The 16,096-nt window shown below is 37.0% G+C and overlaps 1 protein-coding gene across 4 annotated transcripts in view; it reads left to right on the top strand.

Annotated features, from left to right (window-relative positions):
- Positions 1 to 15,502, top strand: part of WDR17 (WD repeat domain 17) — a 105,214-nt gene extending 89,712 nt beyond the window's left edge. For all 4 annotated transcript variants that reach the window (XM_035004297.1, XM_035004298.1, XM_035004300.1 and 1 more), the window contains 7 exons: positions 2,463 to 2,574; positions 5,849 to 5,990; positions 6,419 to 6,521; positions 7,661 to 7,762; positions 11,003 to 11,101; positions 11,638 to 11,821; positions 14,189 to 15,502. In XM_035004297.1, the coding sequence (XP_034860188.1) occupies positions 2,463 to 2,574; positions 5,849 to 5,990; positions 6,419 to 6,521; positions 7,661 to 7,762; positions 11,003 to 11,101; positions 11,638 to 11,821; positions 14,189 to 14,308 (862 nt within the window). In that variant the 3' untranslated portion in view covers positions 14,309 to 15,502. The remainder of the gene's footprint in view (positions 1 to 2,462; positions 2,575 to 5,848; positions 5,991 to 6,418; positions 6,522 to 7,660; positions 7,763 to 11,002; positions 11,102 to 11,637; positions 11,822 to 14,188) is intronic.
- Positions 15,503 to 16,096: the final 594 nt, after the last annotated feature.

Here is a 16,096-nt window from a genome sequence, read left to right as displayed (position 1 = left end):
TTTTCCCTCTGTCAAGAAGGATAGCAGTCAGTTACCTACTTGCCTTGGACCCATCCCAAAGCATGAGGTTTAACTCAGATTTATATTCACAAAAGTGACCAACTCCATGCTAAAAGTCATCATCTAATCTAAATAAAATGTGATTCGTTTTTTTGTTGTTGTTGTTGTTGTTTTTAGGTGAGGGTAAAATGTAGCAAAACAGAAATAGAAATTAAATTTAAGTCTAAAAAATCTTTCAACTGACTATATGTCTTAGTTGCTTTTCATATAAAACAAACTTCCATTTCCTTGTAACTGCCCCAAGAAGTTTCCTTTATATATCCATAGATACATGTACCATAAACTAGGATAAAGTTCAAATTCTGAAATATGTGGCGCCGATCAGGTTTATTTCCAGGAGGAATCTGTAATCCTCAGGGGTATTCATAGAGCTCCAGAAATTTAGGTAAAAATGGATAGCTGCATAATTTCGAGAGAATGTTCATAACATTTACTGGTAAAAGTTTCCTTCTTCTTGGTTCTCGTTGCATATTATCCATGGTATTCATATTTAAAATCCTTTTCTTTCTAGCTTTCCATCTGTTGGATACAGGTATTATCTAGTTTTATAAAAACATTTAATTAAAAAACTATGTTTTATTTTAGTTTTAGAATATTAACTCTATATTAAGATCATTACCTGTTCTTGCTTCATTGTTTTACAGAATGCTAGTTCATTTATAGAATTTATAACATATGAAACCTAACTACAAAGTAATAAGGACTGTTCGTGTAGCCTAGATACAAAATCACTCCGGATTTTATACTTAAAACTTGTGTAATAAACAAACTGTGACTTTCTGCGGTACAAAATGATAGTTAATAGCTAAGCAAGTGAAAAATGGCTGTTCTGGTAGCAAAATTTAAGATTTTAGATTATTTGGTAGGTTTGTATCATTACAAATATGTACATTTTCCCCAATTGGTGAACTAAATTTTCAATAAATAGTAAATTACACTAAATAGTGAATAAAATTAGCTAGCATTGCTATAAATTTCAGTGTATCAGGATGTAATTCTACAGTGAGAAAGTCAGGTTTTTGTCTGTAGTTTATAGAAGTTTGAATAGAATTTTAGCACAGCTATTTTATGCACTATAAAAGCAAGTGGTAATTTCTATATTCTCATGGACATAATTGAATACTGCTATTAAATGTTGGTATCAGAAAATACAGTTATTTAAACCTTTTAGTAAGAACAGATGAATTACCCTGATTTGAGACTTGTAAAAACACTCAAAGATTTACCTGCTCTGTGATGATAGAATATTTGACACACACAAATTGTGTCTATTCCTGTTCTGTGCCCATGATATACTTGATTAAATATCTCTTAATGTTTTTAAAATAATTATTCACATAAATGACCAACGTACATTTTACTGAAGGCTTTACAAAGAAGGTGAGGGAGGATTTTACCCTCAGAAGTCTTCCCTTCAGAAATTCACATTTGAAGGGACGCCTGGGTGGCTCAGTTGGTTAAGCGACTGCCTTCGGCTCAGGTCATGATCCTGGAGTCCCGGGATCGAGTCCCACATCGGGCTCCCTGCTCGGCAGGGAGTCTGCTTCTCCCTCTGACCCTCCCCCATCTCATGCTCTCTCTCTCTCATTCTCTCTCTCAAATAAATAAATAAAAATATTAAAAAAAAAAAAGAAATTCACATTTGAAATATTGTCTATTCTCAAGTTATGCTGAATGTGTCATATATCAGTTTCTTGAAAATAGAATAACTTCTCAAACCATTCAAAATTCGTGTCTTCTCAGTTATGATGTATGCAACCAAAAACTCTTTACCTAGTGATTTTTAAAAAGTGGTATACAAAATATTTTTAACGTAAAGCTGTTGAGTCCATACAACACCTTAAAATACCTTATTTTTTAAGTGATTTATTCCATTTACTGAATCTTTAAAAAGTAAATCAGAAAATTGCATTTCTATCTTTGATTTCCACCTAAAGTCTAGGAGAGATGCAGAATATCCAAAATTCTAAACTTAAAACATCTAAGTATTCTGTTGGTTTTAAGGAGCTGGCTAATCCAGCTGCAGCTGGCTAGCATAACTAAAGCTGATGAGAATTAGTTTTCACAAAGTTTGCTTTATAATTCACTCCAAAGAATATGTCTAATACTACTTAGTTTGGTTAGAGAATTATTCTGTAATAACAAAATTAATTGCAAATATATAAAGATTCATTTTGATTTTTAAAAAATTATAGAAATTTCATAATCCATTTATCCTTCATGCTCTTCGGTTTCTGTCATCTACATTTAGAAGACTTCCATAATTAGGTAGGAAATTAGTACTGTTTATATAAGTAGAAAATCGAGGGAGGTGGTAGAGTTTTCTTCCTTTGAAATAGTTCTAAATGTTATTTTTAGATTTTTTTCCTTAATTGAAGTTTCCCCTTTTGTTATGTACATAGGAACCTGGCAGCTGATCTTCTCCTGATGACTCCTGATAATGAACTGCAGTTAGTTAAACTCTGTGCTTTCTACCCCGGGTGTACTGAAGAGATAAATGATCTTCATGAGAAGGTACGCAAGGGATATTACATACTCCAGTTTGGAATGCAGTGCTGTGATTTAACTTATTTTAGGTTCGGGCACATAGAGATTCAGGCAGAGAAACAAACATATCCCTTTCCAACCCTTTTATAAATATAACAGAAATGGTAACAATACGTGACATTTGTTGAGCTTCTACTGTATGCTTGGAATAGTCCTAGATTTTCACATAGATTTGCGTTTTACTCAACTCCCATGAAACCCTGAAAAGCAGGGGCTATTGTTCATATTTTACAAAGAAAGTGAGCTCAGAGAAGGTAAGGAACTAACCTCAGTTAAAGGTGGAGGGTGAATTTCAGCTTCAGCATGTCTGCCTCCATGTCCCAAGCCCTTCCCACTCTGCCACTCTGCATTGTAAGGAACATGTATGCTAACTTTTTAAAAATAGGCAACTTAGGATCCTTAAAAGAGTTAATGAAGTATAATGAAATTCACATGCATTACTCTAAAACGCCTTAAAGAATTATTCCTTTGTAGAATATAGGAATTTACGTACCAAGATCATATATAAAAACAACCAAAATATTCAATAATTGGAAGATTGTTTATGTAAATTGCAGTACATTTCTGTATTTCAGTGCTTTTAATCCATTAAAAAGATCATGAAGCTCTGTTTTTATTGACATTGGTAGATGGCTGTAAAACAGTCATATAAAAAAGCAGAATACGAAATATGCACATGCCATGTGATTTTCATTTTGAAAATAACTGTACATATTTGTTATTTATAGCATATTTAAGGAGATATGTAAAATTCTTTTAAGAAAAATGTAAGATATAATAAAACATTTTCTTATCTTTAACTCCAAAAAACAATGTTTTGTTTCACTTACATGAACCTTGATTTGTCCCCAGGGGCTGAGTGGGGATGGGGATATCCATCAGTGGATACTTACTAAGTATTATGATAGTACAAATAGACAAGGAGTGTGTGTGTGAGTGTGAGCATGTGTGTGAGCGTGTGTGAGAGCGTGAGTGTGTGAGCGTGTATGTGTGTGAGTGAGCGTATGCATGAGCGTGTGTGAGTGACTGTGTGATACCAGGGGAAATACTTGTGAAAGGATAAGTGTGCACAGCGACCAGGGGGTTGTAAGATTTTGGGTGATTTAACTTCTTTTTACACTTTGTATTCTGTGAATTATTTTTTAAATGAGCCGCACTTGCTTTTACAAACATGACAAAAGCAATTTCCATGTTGAAATTCAAATAGGGAAGGAAGTAGGAACTGCACATTTGCCGCATAGTGCCTTTTTTTTAAGTTCTGTTTATTGATATGAGAAAGAGAGAGTGGGAGCAGGGGAAGAAGAGGGCGAGGGGGAGGGCCGGAGAGAGGGCGAAGCCAGCTCCCCGCTGAGCGCAGAGCCCTGTGCCAGGCTCAGTCCCAGGACCCTGAGACCAGGACCTGAGCCGAAGTCCGCCACGTAACCCACTGTGCCACCCAGGCGCCCTGCCTAATGCTTTAAGTGTAACCCACATACCTCCTGAGGTGAGAACAGCAGGCGCTAATATTGGGGCTTAGAGAGGCAAGACATCTGTCTGTGTTTACACCCTGGTAATGACATGGGTAAGATGGCGTTTACATAGTCTTTTCATCACATGTTCTAAAAGGATGCCATCAGACTTTCTGGTCAGACTTCATTAATAACTCTTTAGACAGACTAGTCAGTGTGTGTAAAGGTGTTACTAGCTCGGGACAACTTCACAAGTAATGTTAAAAATTATATTTTCAAATATTAATTTATATAACTTTTGGAATTTTAAGACAGAAATGACAGGAATGATCATCTTACTCTTTTATTTGAGAATAAAATTTCAACAGAAACCATTTTTTTATTTCCTTTACTCTTTGAGCATATATCAAAGTGAAGAAGCTTTATTTTATCTAGCCAGGCAGAGTACCTAGCACGTAGTAGTTGCTCAGTAAATAACTGGCATTTAGTAAATGAAGATGGGGAAGCAATGTGAAATGTTATATGTATGAAAGCTCCTTTAATTTAGTTTGTTGTAATTTTTTAAGAGAGAGATTGAGGAATCTAAAATGTTCAGTTTACCAAATTTTTATTTATTTTTTATGTTTTTATTTAACTTCCGGGTAGTTAACATCCAGTGTTATATTAGTCTCAGGTGTACAATATAGGGATTCATCACTTCCATACATCACCCGGTGCTCCTCCCAACAAGAGCGCTCCTTAGTCCCCATCACCTACTTCTCCCACCCCCCACCCACTTTAAATCACAGAAGTTATGAAACTCTTGAATAAATGCGTTATTAAATAGGTCGAATAAACCATCTTAGTGACTTGAAGGGACGTAAAGGGAAAGTACGAAGGAAAGAGAGTGATGAATCTCAAAGGTGAGCGGACAGACGGCCTTCGGAGATTGAACTGCGGCATGTGGGGTCACAACACAGAATCCTCTCTGCACTGGGAGCACCTTCTCCACAGTTGCCAAAGACCAGCGAGCCAAAGCATTCAACTATTTATAGGTGTTGCTTAGAAACAAACCAGCAAACTTTCAACACTTCCACTTCAAACATCATGAACACATCAGATTTGGATATAAACGGTACCTTAATTCATGCCTACATTATGGAAGCAGAAGAACTTACCTTATGGAGGAGCAGACTCTCTGTTTGAACAGGAAAAAAAAATATTTGGAAAAAATAGGGAGTATTGCTTTGTATTTTACAGTGACGAAATCTCATAGGCTCAAAATCTCCATTTTGTGGTATTTCAGAATGTCAGAGCTAAAAACTTGGAGGGCTTGTATGTGTTTCGCCTTCCTGCTTGAAATGACGTGGCTTTGTCTCAAAGGCCAAATGAAATGAAACTCCAGAGTGTAGAGGCCGTGGAAGAGTGAATCGCTGATGTTTTCTACATTTAATGTAGTTTCTGGCATCAGTCCGCGTATCTTGAAATAACAAATCTCAGCAGTTTTTTTCTGAAGTACATGCGTGGATACTAATTTCGATATCACAGTCAGGACAATTTCGTTCTACCTCTTTTATTAGGTATTTATGTGATGAAAAACTTTTAACTCATTAGGTAATACCCTATTTATTGTTATTAGATCCTAAGGATGTTTTCATAAATGTATGCTTTTAATACAAATTATTTCATTTATATCTATTTCGAGCGATTGAATAAGGAAACCATACTAGACATATTGGAAATGTTTAGTACTTATACTGCTGCTTTTATCCCTGTAAATTTTAGTAACGTCATCAAAACCAATTACTTTTCAGTGCAAGCTACCCACGGTAGAGGAATGTATGCAATTAGCGGAGACAGCCCAGGCAGATGGTAATATATTTGAAACTGTGAAGTATTATTTGTTAAGTCAGGAACCTGAAAAAGCCCTTCCTATTGGTATTGATTACATCAAAGGTAAGTTTTTATTTGGTAGTATAATCTAAAATCTCATTTATTTGATCTTTTCATTAATACTGATAAGCAGCCTTAAAATCAAGCACTGGCCATCCTAATTTTTTTTTTTATTATGTTAGTCAACATACGGTACATGATTAGTTTTTGATGTAGTGTTCCACGATTCATTGTTTGTGTATAACACCCAGTGCTCCGTTCAATACGTGCCCTCCTTAATACCCATCACTGGACTAAATATAAAAAATAAAGAGATTGGTGATTGTACTGTATGGTATGGGAACTTGAGAGAGGGTAAATACGAAAATACTTGTGACCTAGAAAATAAGGAGGTAGTTGGGATTGACCAGAAGAGAATTACGTAAGTTAAAAATTGGATGAACATGTTTTAATACTTAGAGAGAATCTCTTATTTTGTTTTATTTTGCCAGAATACATCACTAGTTCAAATTGGACACTGGATACCATTTATCCTGTTCTTGACCTGTTGAGTTATATTCGTACTGAAAAATTAGTCTTGCATACATGTACTAAGTGAGTACTTTTTCTTCAAAATATATAACTGAACCTATGTAATGTTTTAAAATGGTTATATTGTTTTTAGTGTTCAGATCATGAAATAAGATCATCTTGGACAGGTAGATGCCCTTGTAGAAAAATTACATTTTTATTTGCTATTGATTTATTTATTTTAGAAGGAGAGAGTGGAGGGGGGAGAGGAAGAGGGAGAGAGAGAATCTCAAGCAGACTGGGGGCTGAGCTCAGAGCCCAACTTGGGGTTCAATCTCATGACCCTGAGACCATGACTTGAGCCGAAACCAAGAGTTGGACACTTAACCTACTGAGCTACCTAGGTGCCCCTTTATTTGCTATTCTTAAGAAAAAATACAGAGGTCAATTTGAAACAGAAATAGTCTTAGTGGTCCTGTTTACTAATACCCGGAGTGTGTATGTTTATATATGTGTTTGTGCACACACTCACACACATACACTCTCTCCCCTACGTGGCTCAAATAGGGCTAATTCAAAGCTTTGGGATAGTCTTAGTCCTCAAGAAGCTAGTGGTCCTATCTATTAAATAGCCACTGTGTGCAAAAAAGCAGATGAGGCTGGGGAAAAAAGTGAAGGTGCTAGAACGTGAAAAATAAACACCGTCCCTGCATTCAAGTGTAATTTAAGGACACTGTTGTCCATAGAATGAGAAGTCCCCAGACACGTGTATAGTTTGTAATAGAGGCTTCGCGCTATTTTTGCTTTAATGGTGTGTGTGGAAAAGATGATGCCACAGCCTTGGGCATCTTTGCCCAACTTTGACAAGTTTCCCTAGCAGGACGTGGACTGGGTATGCTCTGTCCTTTCCTAGAGTCTATACAATATGCCAGGAATTCCTAGATTGGGCCTAATGAGTTACTTAGAGAAAAATTTACATGAAGAGACAGTCAAGGAACAGAGAAAAACAAGAAGGCAAGAGTTAAACATTATTTGTGGTATAGCATAAATGTGTGAGTAAGAGTTAACTTACGAATAAAACATCTTCAATTTGGAAAATTTTCTAAACATATTTTGCTATAAATGTCACTCATCAAAATAGTACAAGTACAGTAACTACATGTGTGAGTAATGTTCTAGACCTCAAGTTATGGAATTAAAAAAATAAATATATTCTCTTTTAGAGCTCGAAATGAATTGCTCATATTATGTGGTTATATTGGTGCATTATTGGCTATCAGAAGACAGTACCAAAGCATTGTTCCAGCACTTTATGAGTATACAAGGTAAAACCGATTTCTCTTCTGTTATGAAATTTGAGAAATTCCCTTCACTAAGATAGTCTCTAAGTGTATCCTAGAAGGCACCAAATACATATTGTATGCATCCATTAATTCATTCAGCCTGTACTTTATAATAAAGCAGTGATAAACTATATGAATTAGAAGTGAATTAGGATGTAAATAATAGAAATCCTAATTCTAGCTTAAACACGTGGGGTTTCTTGGTCTTATGTCAAGACACCTGGTCGGCATTCCAGGGCTGTTAGAGCTGTTCACAGAGTCCATCCAGGACCTGAATTCTTCCCTTCTTTTGCCACTGACTTCCTTGGCTTCCTTACACTTGCTTGAGGAACCCAGGGTGACAGGGTCTGCATTCTAAGCAGGAAGCAGAGAAGGGTGACAGGATAGGGACCCCAAAGCATGAGGCATCCGACTCAGGAAGGAGAGGTCCCCTTGCGTTATATGCCTGCATCCCTTCAGCCAGAACTGTGGAACCCTGTTTTTAGAAGAAGCAGAGAAACTGCGTATTTTAGCTTTCCGATCTCTAGGGTAGGAAAAGGCAAAGAGGATTTGTGAACAGCGGGTAACTCACTGCTTTAGAGTCATGCCTGACAGTCCTCCCAAACCCCTCTATTTTCTGTCAGCTTGCTAATAACTTCAGCCATTGTGCTTAAAACTAGTTACAATCAAAAAGAAAATCCACAGCACCTTTGCAAAACATCATTTCCAAGTTGACTAGTTTGCTACACAGCAGAGTAGCTGACTCCTCAAAATGCTGAGTCTGTGGGTAAAAGCAGTTTTTCTGAGTGCCCTTCACACGGGGCGGACTTTCTGAGAGGAAGCTTCCTTCCCCCTCCTTTCTCTTTCCTGTCTCGGCGACTGGGCTGCCACCTGGACCAGGCTGAGGGACAGTGTGGAGTGGTACTGCCGAGAAACTAAAGGAAAAATCAGTTTCTGTGCAGGCAGCAGACCCAAATTCGAAGGCAACGTTTAACAATATTAAAATATCTTATGGGAGCAATAGCATGTACCACATGGGATGAAAATATTATTTGATGAAATATGTTCCATTTATATATGACTTGGGTAATGAAAGGAGAGAGAAAATGGTCCCTTGGAATAATATCAGAACTAAAAGGAGGCTTTTACATGTAAGGCGGGAGAGACTTGGGAGAATGCATCTAAACATGCTAGTTGAGAAGGAGAAATTAAGAAGGCCGTAATTGGAAGGAACTTCTTGCTTGCCTGATTATGGTGTCTGGTGTCTTGTCTTGTGCTCATGCTGATGCCCTCACCCCTCATGCTGGGCCGCCAGGGCTTTTCTCTTTGGCCCTCTTCTTCCTCCCTTCCTCTGCTTCCCAGCTTGCTCTCCCGGTCTCCCTTCACCCCTCTTTCCCCTCAGTTCTCTGCCCTTAGAAACCTCCCCATTTCTGGAGCTCCACCCGTCACCTCCGTGGTGGTTTTTATATTCACGCATTGTTTCTGTGGCTCACAGACTCTGGCCTCAACTCCGTGTGCTCAACGTGAAACTCCTCTTCCTCCTCAAATCTGCTGCTTCTCCTGTGTTCTCTCTTTCTTTTGATGGTGCCATTGTGTTTCTCTTGCCCAGAAGTACATGATTAGGTCCTGATTAATTGTTTTCTCTGACCACCATAGTTAGGGTCTGCATTAACTCCCTCCTGCCATAGCGCTGCATCTGCTCACCTGACCTCTGCATCTCTGTTCTTCTCCGGCTGCATCCCCTTCCTGCTGTGGCATCCTCCTCCCCAGAAGCACCCCCCTTCCTCGGTACCCTCCGGACTCCCCACTGTCCATCACAGAGCTTCCAGATGCTTAGTCTTACGTTAAAGGTGTGCAAAATTAGGGTTCTGACCATGTGTCCCCTTGTAACCTTCTCAGTTCCCCACTCCGGCCAAACTGAATTACTTGCGATCCCATACATATGGAAGCTGTCCCTGATAGTCTCTCAGCGTCCCCTCCACCTATTTACCCTGGATTTCCTCCTCACTTTTTGTCACTGCTTTATATATAGTAGATCATCTTTAACTACTGGACAGATAAAGTCCTATCAAGTGCACATTTGTAGACAGGGAAGCCAGGGTGCTTAAGGAATTCATTTTGGAGCTAGCCACGTTGGCAATCAAAATTTTAAGTTCAGTAATTTGGGGTAAAAGAAAATGGTAAGCCACTAGCCAATTTCAGTTAATATTACTACAGTGTTAGACCTGTGTGTGTGTGTGTGTGTGTGTGTAGGGGGAGATTTATACCTTTTTCCTCACCAAGTGTTATCATGGCCCAGCAGATGACAACTAGCGGGAGTCATAAAATGTACGTTACAGAACGGCTTACTTAACCCTTACTTCCTCTCTAAGGTCTTACGTTCTGATTCTATCTCCCGAACAGCTTTTACTTTTAAATTTCAGCTAACTAGTTCCTTGGAAAACACACTGAGTTTGTAACTTACTATAGAAACTAGGACTGGTAATTCTTTATCTAAAGCTTCCTAATTAATACTAATTATATCTCTTTTCCAGTTTTCTTTACACAGATGTGATGGATCACTGATGTCACTGTTTTACTGCCTTTTCTCACACATCTCTGTCTTTAAAGAATTGAAGTCAGCATTTCCGTTCCTTTGCACTAGTTGACATTCTTCTCTTGCTGTTCTCCCACTTAATCTCTTATTCCTCTAAAACTCATTTCTAATTCAGCCGTGCGTCGTACCATACAGCAGTCATGTGGGGCTATTATACACCGTTGCTTGGCTTGTCTGTCCATTCGCCACAATTCGCTTGTTCCTCCATTTGTTTGTTTACCTGTTTACTAGTTTTCCATTTTATTTTTTTAAGTTTTTATTTAAATTCCAGTTAACATTCAGTGTAATATTAGTGTCAGGTGTACAGTGTAATGATTCAGCACTTGCATACAACACCCCGTGCTCATCACAAGTGCACTCCTTCATCCCCCCCATCTCCTATTTCACCCATTCCCCCCAACACCTCCCTCGCAGTTCACTCATTGGTCTGCTCACTCAGACCGTCATCCAGCTGATATTTACTGAACATCTTTGACTTCAGGGAACTTAAAGGCCAGATATACAAGTAAGCGTGCACGCGTGTGCACACACACATTCATATATACATATATTTTTAAATCTGAAATTGCAGTTATTTAAAGCTCATTTGCTTTTTTGATATTGTAGTCTTGGACGTCAGATGTTAATTTCTTTTTCACATGTTTTAGTCAGCTGTTAAAACATCGGGTGGTGTCAGTGCCTTTAAAAATTGAGCACCTTTCTGAGGAGTTGGATGCGTGGAGAGCTTGCACACAACCCGTCAGCCGGTGAGTGAAGATGATGTGAAAATTGGAATGTGGAAGTATTACTTAATATTATGGGCAAACTTGTTGAAAATGTGGATTGGCTCACTATTAATCTTAGCCAAATAATGCATCTTGGTTTGCTTAGCATAGATTCAGTAATAATTTACAATCCTGTTCTTTTCTGCCTTTTTAAAGTCATTCATTTTACTATAAATTAGGTCTAAATTGCCATCATTTCTAAATGGGGACTAAATAATCCTCAGGGACTGAGGATTTCTTTTTTTTTTTTTTAAGATTTTATTTATTTGACAGAGAGAGACACAGCGAGAGAGGGAACACAAGCAGGGGGAGTGGGAGAGGGAGAAGCGGGCTTCCCACCGAGCAGGGAGCCTGATGTGGGGCTTGAACCCAGGACCCTGGGATCATGACCTGAGCTGAAGGGAGACACTTAATGACTGAGCCACCCAGGCGCCCCAGGGACTGAGGATTTCCGATTTAAACCTTAGTAATTCTTTGGTTCTACAAAAATGAAAATGTAATATCTGTTGAAAATATAGATCATCGGAAGAGTCTGCATATACTTCCCCTTCTGATTCACAAAAGATGGTTTATGCAACTTTACTAAAGAGACTACAGCAAGAACCGCTCGGAGGAATTGTTGGACCAGATTACGTGACTGGATCAAACCTGCCCAGTCATTCTGATATCCACATCTCTTGTCTTACGGGATTAAAAATCCAGGTATAGCCTAATGTAAGGCATAAATTGTTCATTTCCATTGTTGCCCTTGTTTCATTATTTTTAAAAATGTGGTCTTAAAGTAAGCATAATCTGAATAAAAGTAGGTACCTATAAAGAGGACTCTTGCCTAGTGAGAACATATTGCCCTTAATGCTCTATAGTTGGTATAAATGGTCTCTCTGTCCTTAAAATAAATTCAGAGAGATGGTCATGGTATTATTATCATGAAAGCAATTCATGTAATAGGTATACTTAGTAACAAATGCTAAAAATACATGTAGATCATATCCTTAGGGAAATTAAATAGGGGAGGACAAAGCAACAGTCAACACAGTTATAAATTATCATATCGCAATAGATTAAAATTAACTTTGTAGTCTCCATTTGTATTTTATAAACACAAAGAAATTAAGAACTGGCATATGTATATTGTTGATATACATGTTCTTACATTGACTTACTGAATTTTTCAGCAATTACAAATTATTGGGATCGATCATGAGGGAGGGCTAATCCCTAAGGAAGGTCCCTAGTGTACAGTCAAAAGTAATGATGGGGAATGATACCTCCCAGTGCCCCACTTCTGGGGAAAGTGGAGACGTCTTCATGGTCTCAGAGCTAGGCCAGGTGGAGGTGTCCACGCGGAGAAACCAAGCTGAGTCCACATAGACTGCAGATTGAAGCTCCAGTCCGGACTGAAAGAACACCACTTCCCAGAAAAATGTTCACATTTTACACAGTGGATTCTTCTGTTTCTAATGGAATGTGACTAATTACATCTCTAATACTGATATGCCAGGCCAATGGGGACAGCTATTTTTGGGATAACCACTTGAAGTAAATTAAATAGCTTGCTGCTTACGTAAACCCTCACCATAGCTTGACTTGAGACTATCAACTAATTCCGTCTTCAGAATATGCTAATATAGTCCAAAAAACAGGATACTTAGTTGTGTGCATGCTTTTTTATCCACTTATGTTCAAAGATAAAGAATCAAAGCAGTAAATTCAATAACTTATAATTAAGAGTAAAAAATATCATGCAATTTTTAAGAATATATCTTCAGTGCTACTTCCTGCCCTCCCTGTGCCCTAGTCCTTCCTTCGTATTCCTCGCGCCCCTTCCTGTTTCTCTTCCTTCGTATTCCTCACGCCCCTTCCTGTTTCTCTTCCTTCGTATTCCTCGCGCCCCTTCCTGTTTCTCTTCCTTCGTATTCCTCGCGCCCCTTCCTGTTTCTCTTCCTTCGTATTCCTCGCGCCCCTTCCTGTTTCTCTCCCTTCGTATTCCTCGCGCCCCTTCCTGTTTCTCTCCCTTCGTATTCCTGCTGCACCTTCCTGTTTCTCTTCCCCTCTTCAGGTTCTTTTTCTCCCTTCCATCTGCAGTAGCCAAATGACCTAGCAGATATGCTGCCTCACCTCTCTGCATCCAAACCTGCAATAGGAAAGGACCTACTAATTATCAGCTAGGACTAATGTAAATGGGCCGCTTCCCTCTCAGGATCTTTTCTCTCAACAGAAAATTAATGTTCTGGTTTTAACTGTGAAATATCAAGTATCTTTGAGTAGGAAGCAGTCCACTTCATATGATGGGTTTTCCAATGTCTAGACATGATTTAGTAACAACAAGCTGTATCATTTGAAATTGTGATTAAAAATCTGATAACTTTAGAAAATAATTAAGAAGATTAGTTCTTAGTTCATTTTGTTTTTGAAATCATGCTTTTCTTTCCTTTTTCTTTCTGAGAGTTTGGGAGAAATAGATTAAAAGGTCTTTTTTTGCATTTGGTTCTTCAGAACCACCCTTGACATGCAAAGTACCTGAGTAACTGAATCATAAATATGCTAGTACATCATATGATTGACATGATTTTAAATTATGTGTACACATGCACAGTAATATACTTTTCATCTTCTTGAGAGCAGTTTCAGAGCTTCTGGCTTAAATGATTTCCCCAGCTGTATTGATGTCGGCTCTATGAGTAAAATAGTAAAGTGTATTTAAATCTAGGCTGGGCATATATATGTCTTTATAAGATGTTAATTTAGTATTAATTGGCAGATTAGCAATACCTCTGTCATTGATAGCACTACTATATTCAGAGAATTCAGATTATAAAACCAAATTCTATTTTGAAAGACATGGGGGCATAATGTTAAGATATTTAAAATTTTTTCTATATTTGGAGCAGTTAAAAAATCTGAGTTTTCTCATAAAAGTTTCTATTAGCATTGTCTGAATGCTGCCGGTGGTTTTTTTTTGTTTTGTTTTTGGTTTTTTTTTTTAATTAAAGGGAGTCTGTTTCTGGAAGTTTAAAGCATGTTGCAAATTTATAATCCCATCTTCTCTTTCCTCAACTCTGTGTACAGGGCCCTGTATTTTTCCTTGAAGATGGGAAATCCACTATCTCATTGAATGACGCTTTGATGTGGGCAAAGGTGAACCCATTCTCACCTTTAGGGACTGGAATACGACTCAACCCATTTTGACAGAAAGTTTTTCTCCTTGTTTGTTTTTTTAAAGACCTTTTGTGGGTTAGTATTACCTTAGCCTTTGTTGTCCAAGAGCCAAAGGTTGAAGGGAGCGGGGGAAGTGGGGAATAGGGGTTGACTTTATAAATTATCTTCAAAAAATAAAATATTTATACAATTTCAAGGAAAAATAGACGTGTCCTTTATAAAATAGAATAGTCATATTTGGGATAAAGATAATATTTAAATTATAAAAGACTGAAAAATCTAAAAGAGCATATATAAGTTTCACATAGGTACCAGAGTTTCATAAAAGGTACCAAAATATTATATTATTGAAACATTGAAACATATAAAATAATGCAACACCTACAATAGTGACATAGAGTAAGTACTTAATGAATATTGGAATGACTGAGTGTCTTGAGATATCAAAATATAAGGTATGTGTGACTGATCTTCAAGTTATCAAACACCCATACTGTCCTCTATAAAATATATAGTACACCAATAGTTTCAGTTCATATTTAATGAAAGTTTCCAGTTATGAGTTTGATGTGTATCAATAAATGGATACACAGTCAAAATACTTCTGAGTTTTATTTTTTTAAAAGCATTACCAAGTTTTTTAGCTGAAATTAAAATGTCCAATTATAAAGGAATAGGTTTTATAAGCATAACAAAAATTGAGGAGTAAAAAACACAAATGCAGTTAAATCTGTATGAGAATTTACATTTGATGATAATTGACTATTTTAAAAGATATTTGGTATATATGGATATTAGTTTTGATTAATGCATTTAATATTTACAGTAATTTCTAATCAATTTATATTAAGTCTGTAACATAATTTATTTGATAAAATTAGCTTCAAATAAATTTCTGTAAGTACATATTAGTTCAGATTTGGGGTATATTATAAATTCAAGTTTTTTATATATTAATTAAAAGAGTAAAGCTATTTAAAAAAAAAAAAAAAAAGCCTGAGGCATGACTGCAAGTATTTCAGTTGTACTAGAATTCTGACTTTGAGGTCTATGAAATTAATGCATTACTGGGAAGAACAGTACTTTGATACTCAAGCTCTTCTACAGAATTTATAATATAGATGTTTTTGTCTAAAGAGTGAGTTCATATAATTAGAATAAGGGTGGTTTTTATTATCTTTAAACTTGTTACATTTAAAATAATTCAGGGGCGCCTGGGTGGCTCAGTCGTTAAGTGTCTGCCTTCGGCTCAGGTCATGATCTCAGGGTCCTGGGATCGAGCCCCACATCGGGCTCCCTGCTCAGCCGGGGAGCCTGCTTCTCCCTCTCCCACTCCCCCTGCTTGTGTTCCCCCCTCTTGCTGTATCTCTCTCTGTCAAATAAATAAATAAATAAAATCTTAAAATAATATAAAATTTTTCTTAAACAAGCTTCTTAAAACAGAAAACAATATATATTATGTATATATCTATTACATTGACCAGTTCTAACTCTCAAAAAGACATTATAGGCCTAAATTCTATTTTATAAAAAAAAAATTTAATGAACATTACAGAAGAGAATGTATGTGACGCATCACTAGTGTGAAGTATTTTTTTAATCCTTAGTGATATGCTTAACTCAAATTTTTTTAGATGAGGCAGATTTTTAATTAGTATATATGTAGTAAAATCTTTTCACTTAAAAATAGCAGTTGAAATCCTACTATAATTCTCTATTTTGTTTTAAAATAGATTAAGAAGCCTATCTTTGGTGCTTTAGCTACTTTAAAAGATCCATTGAGTGTTAAGTTATACATATATAAATGATTGTTTCCTT

Source organism: Mirounga leonina, unplaced genomic scaffold (genome assembly GCF_011800145.1).
Source record: "Mirounga leonina isolate KUSES-001 unplaced genomic scaffold, KU_Mleo_1.0 Mir_128, whole genome shotgun sequence".
Taxonomy (NCBI): Eukaryota; Metazoa; Chordata; class Mammalia; order Carnivora; family Phocidae; genus Mirounga; species Mirounga leonina.
Note: the sequence above shows the minus strand (reverse complement) of the source record. Positions and strands in the feature narration are given on the sequence as shown.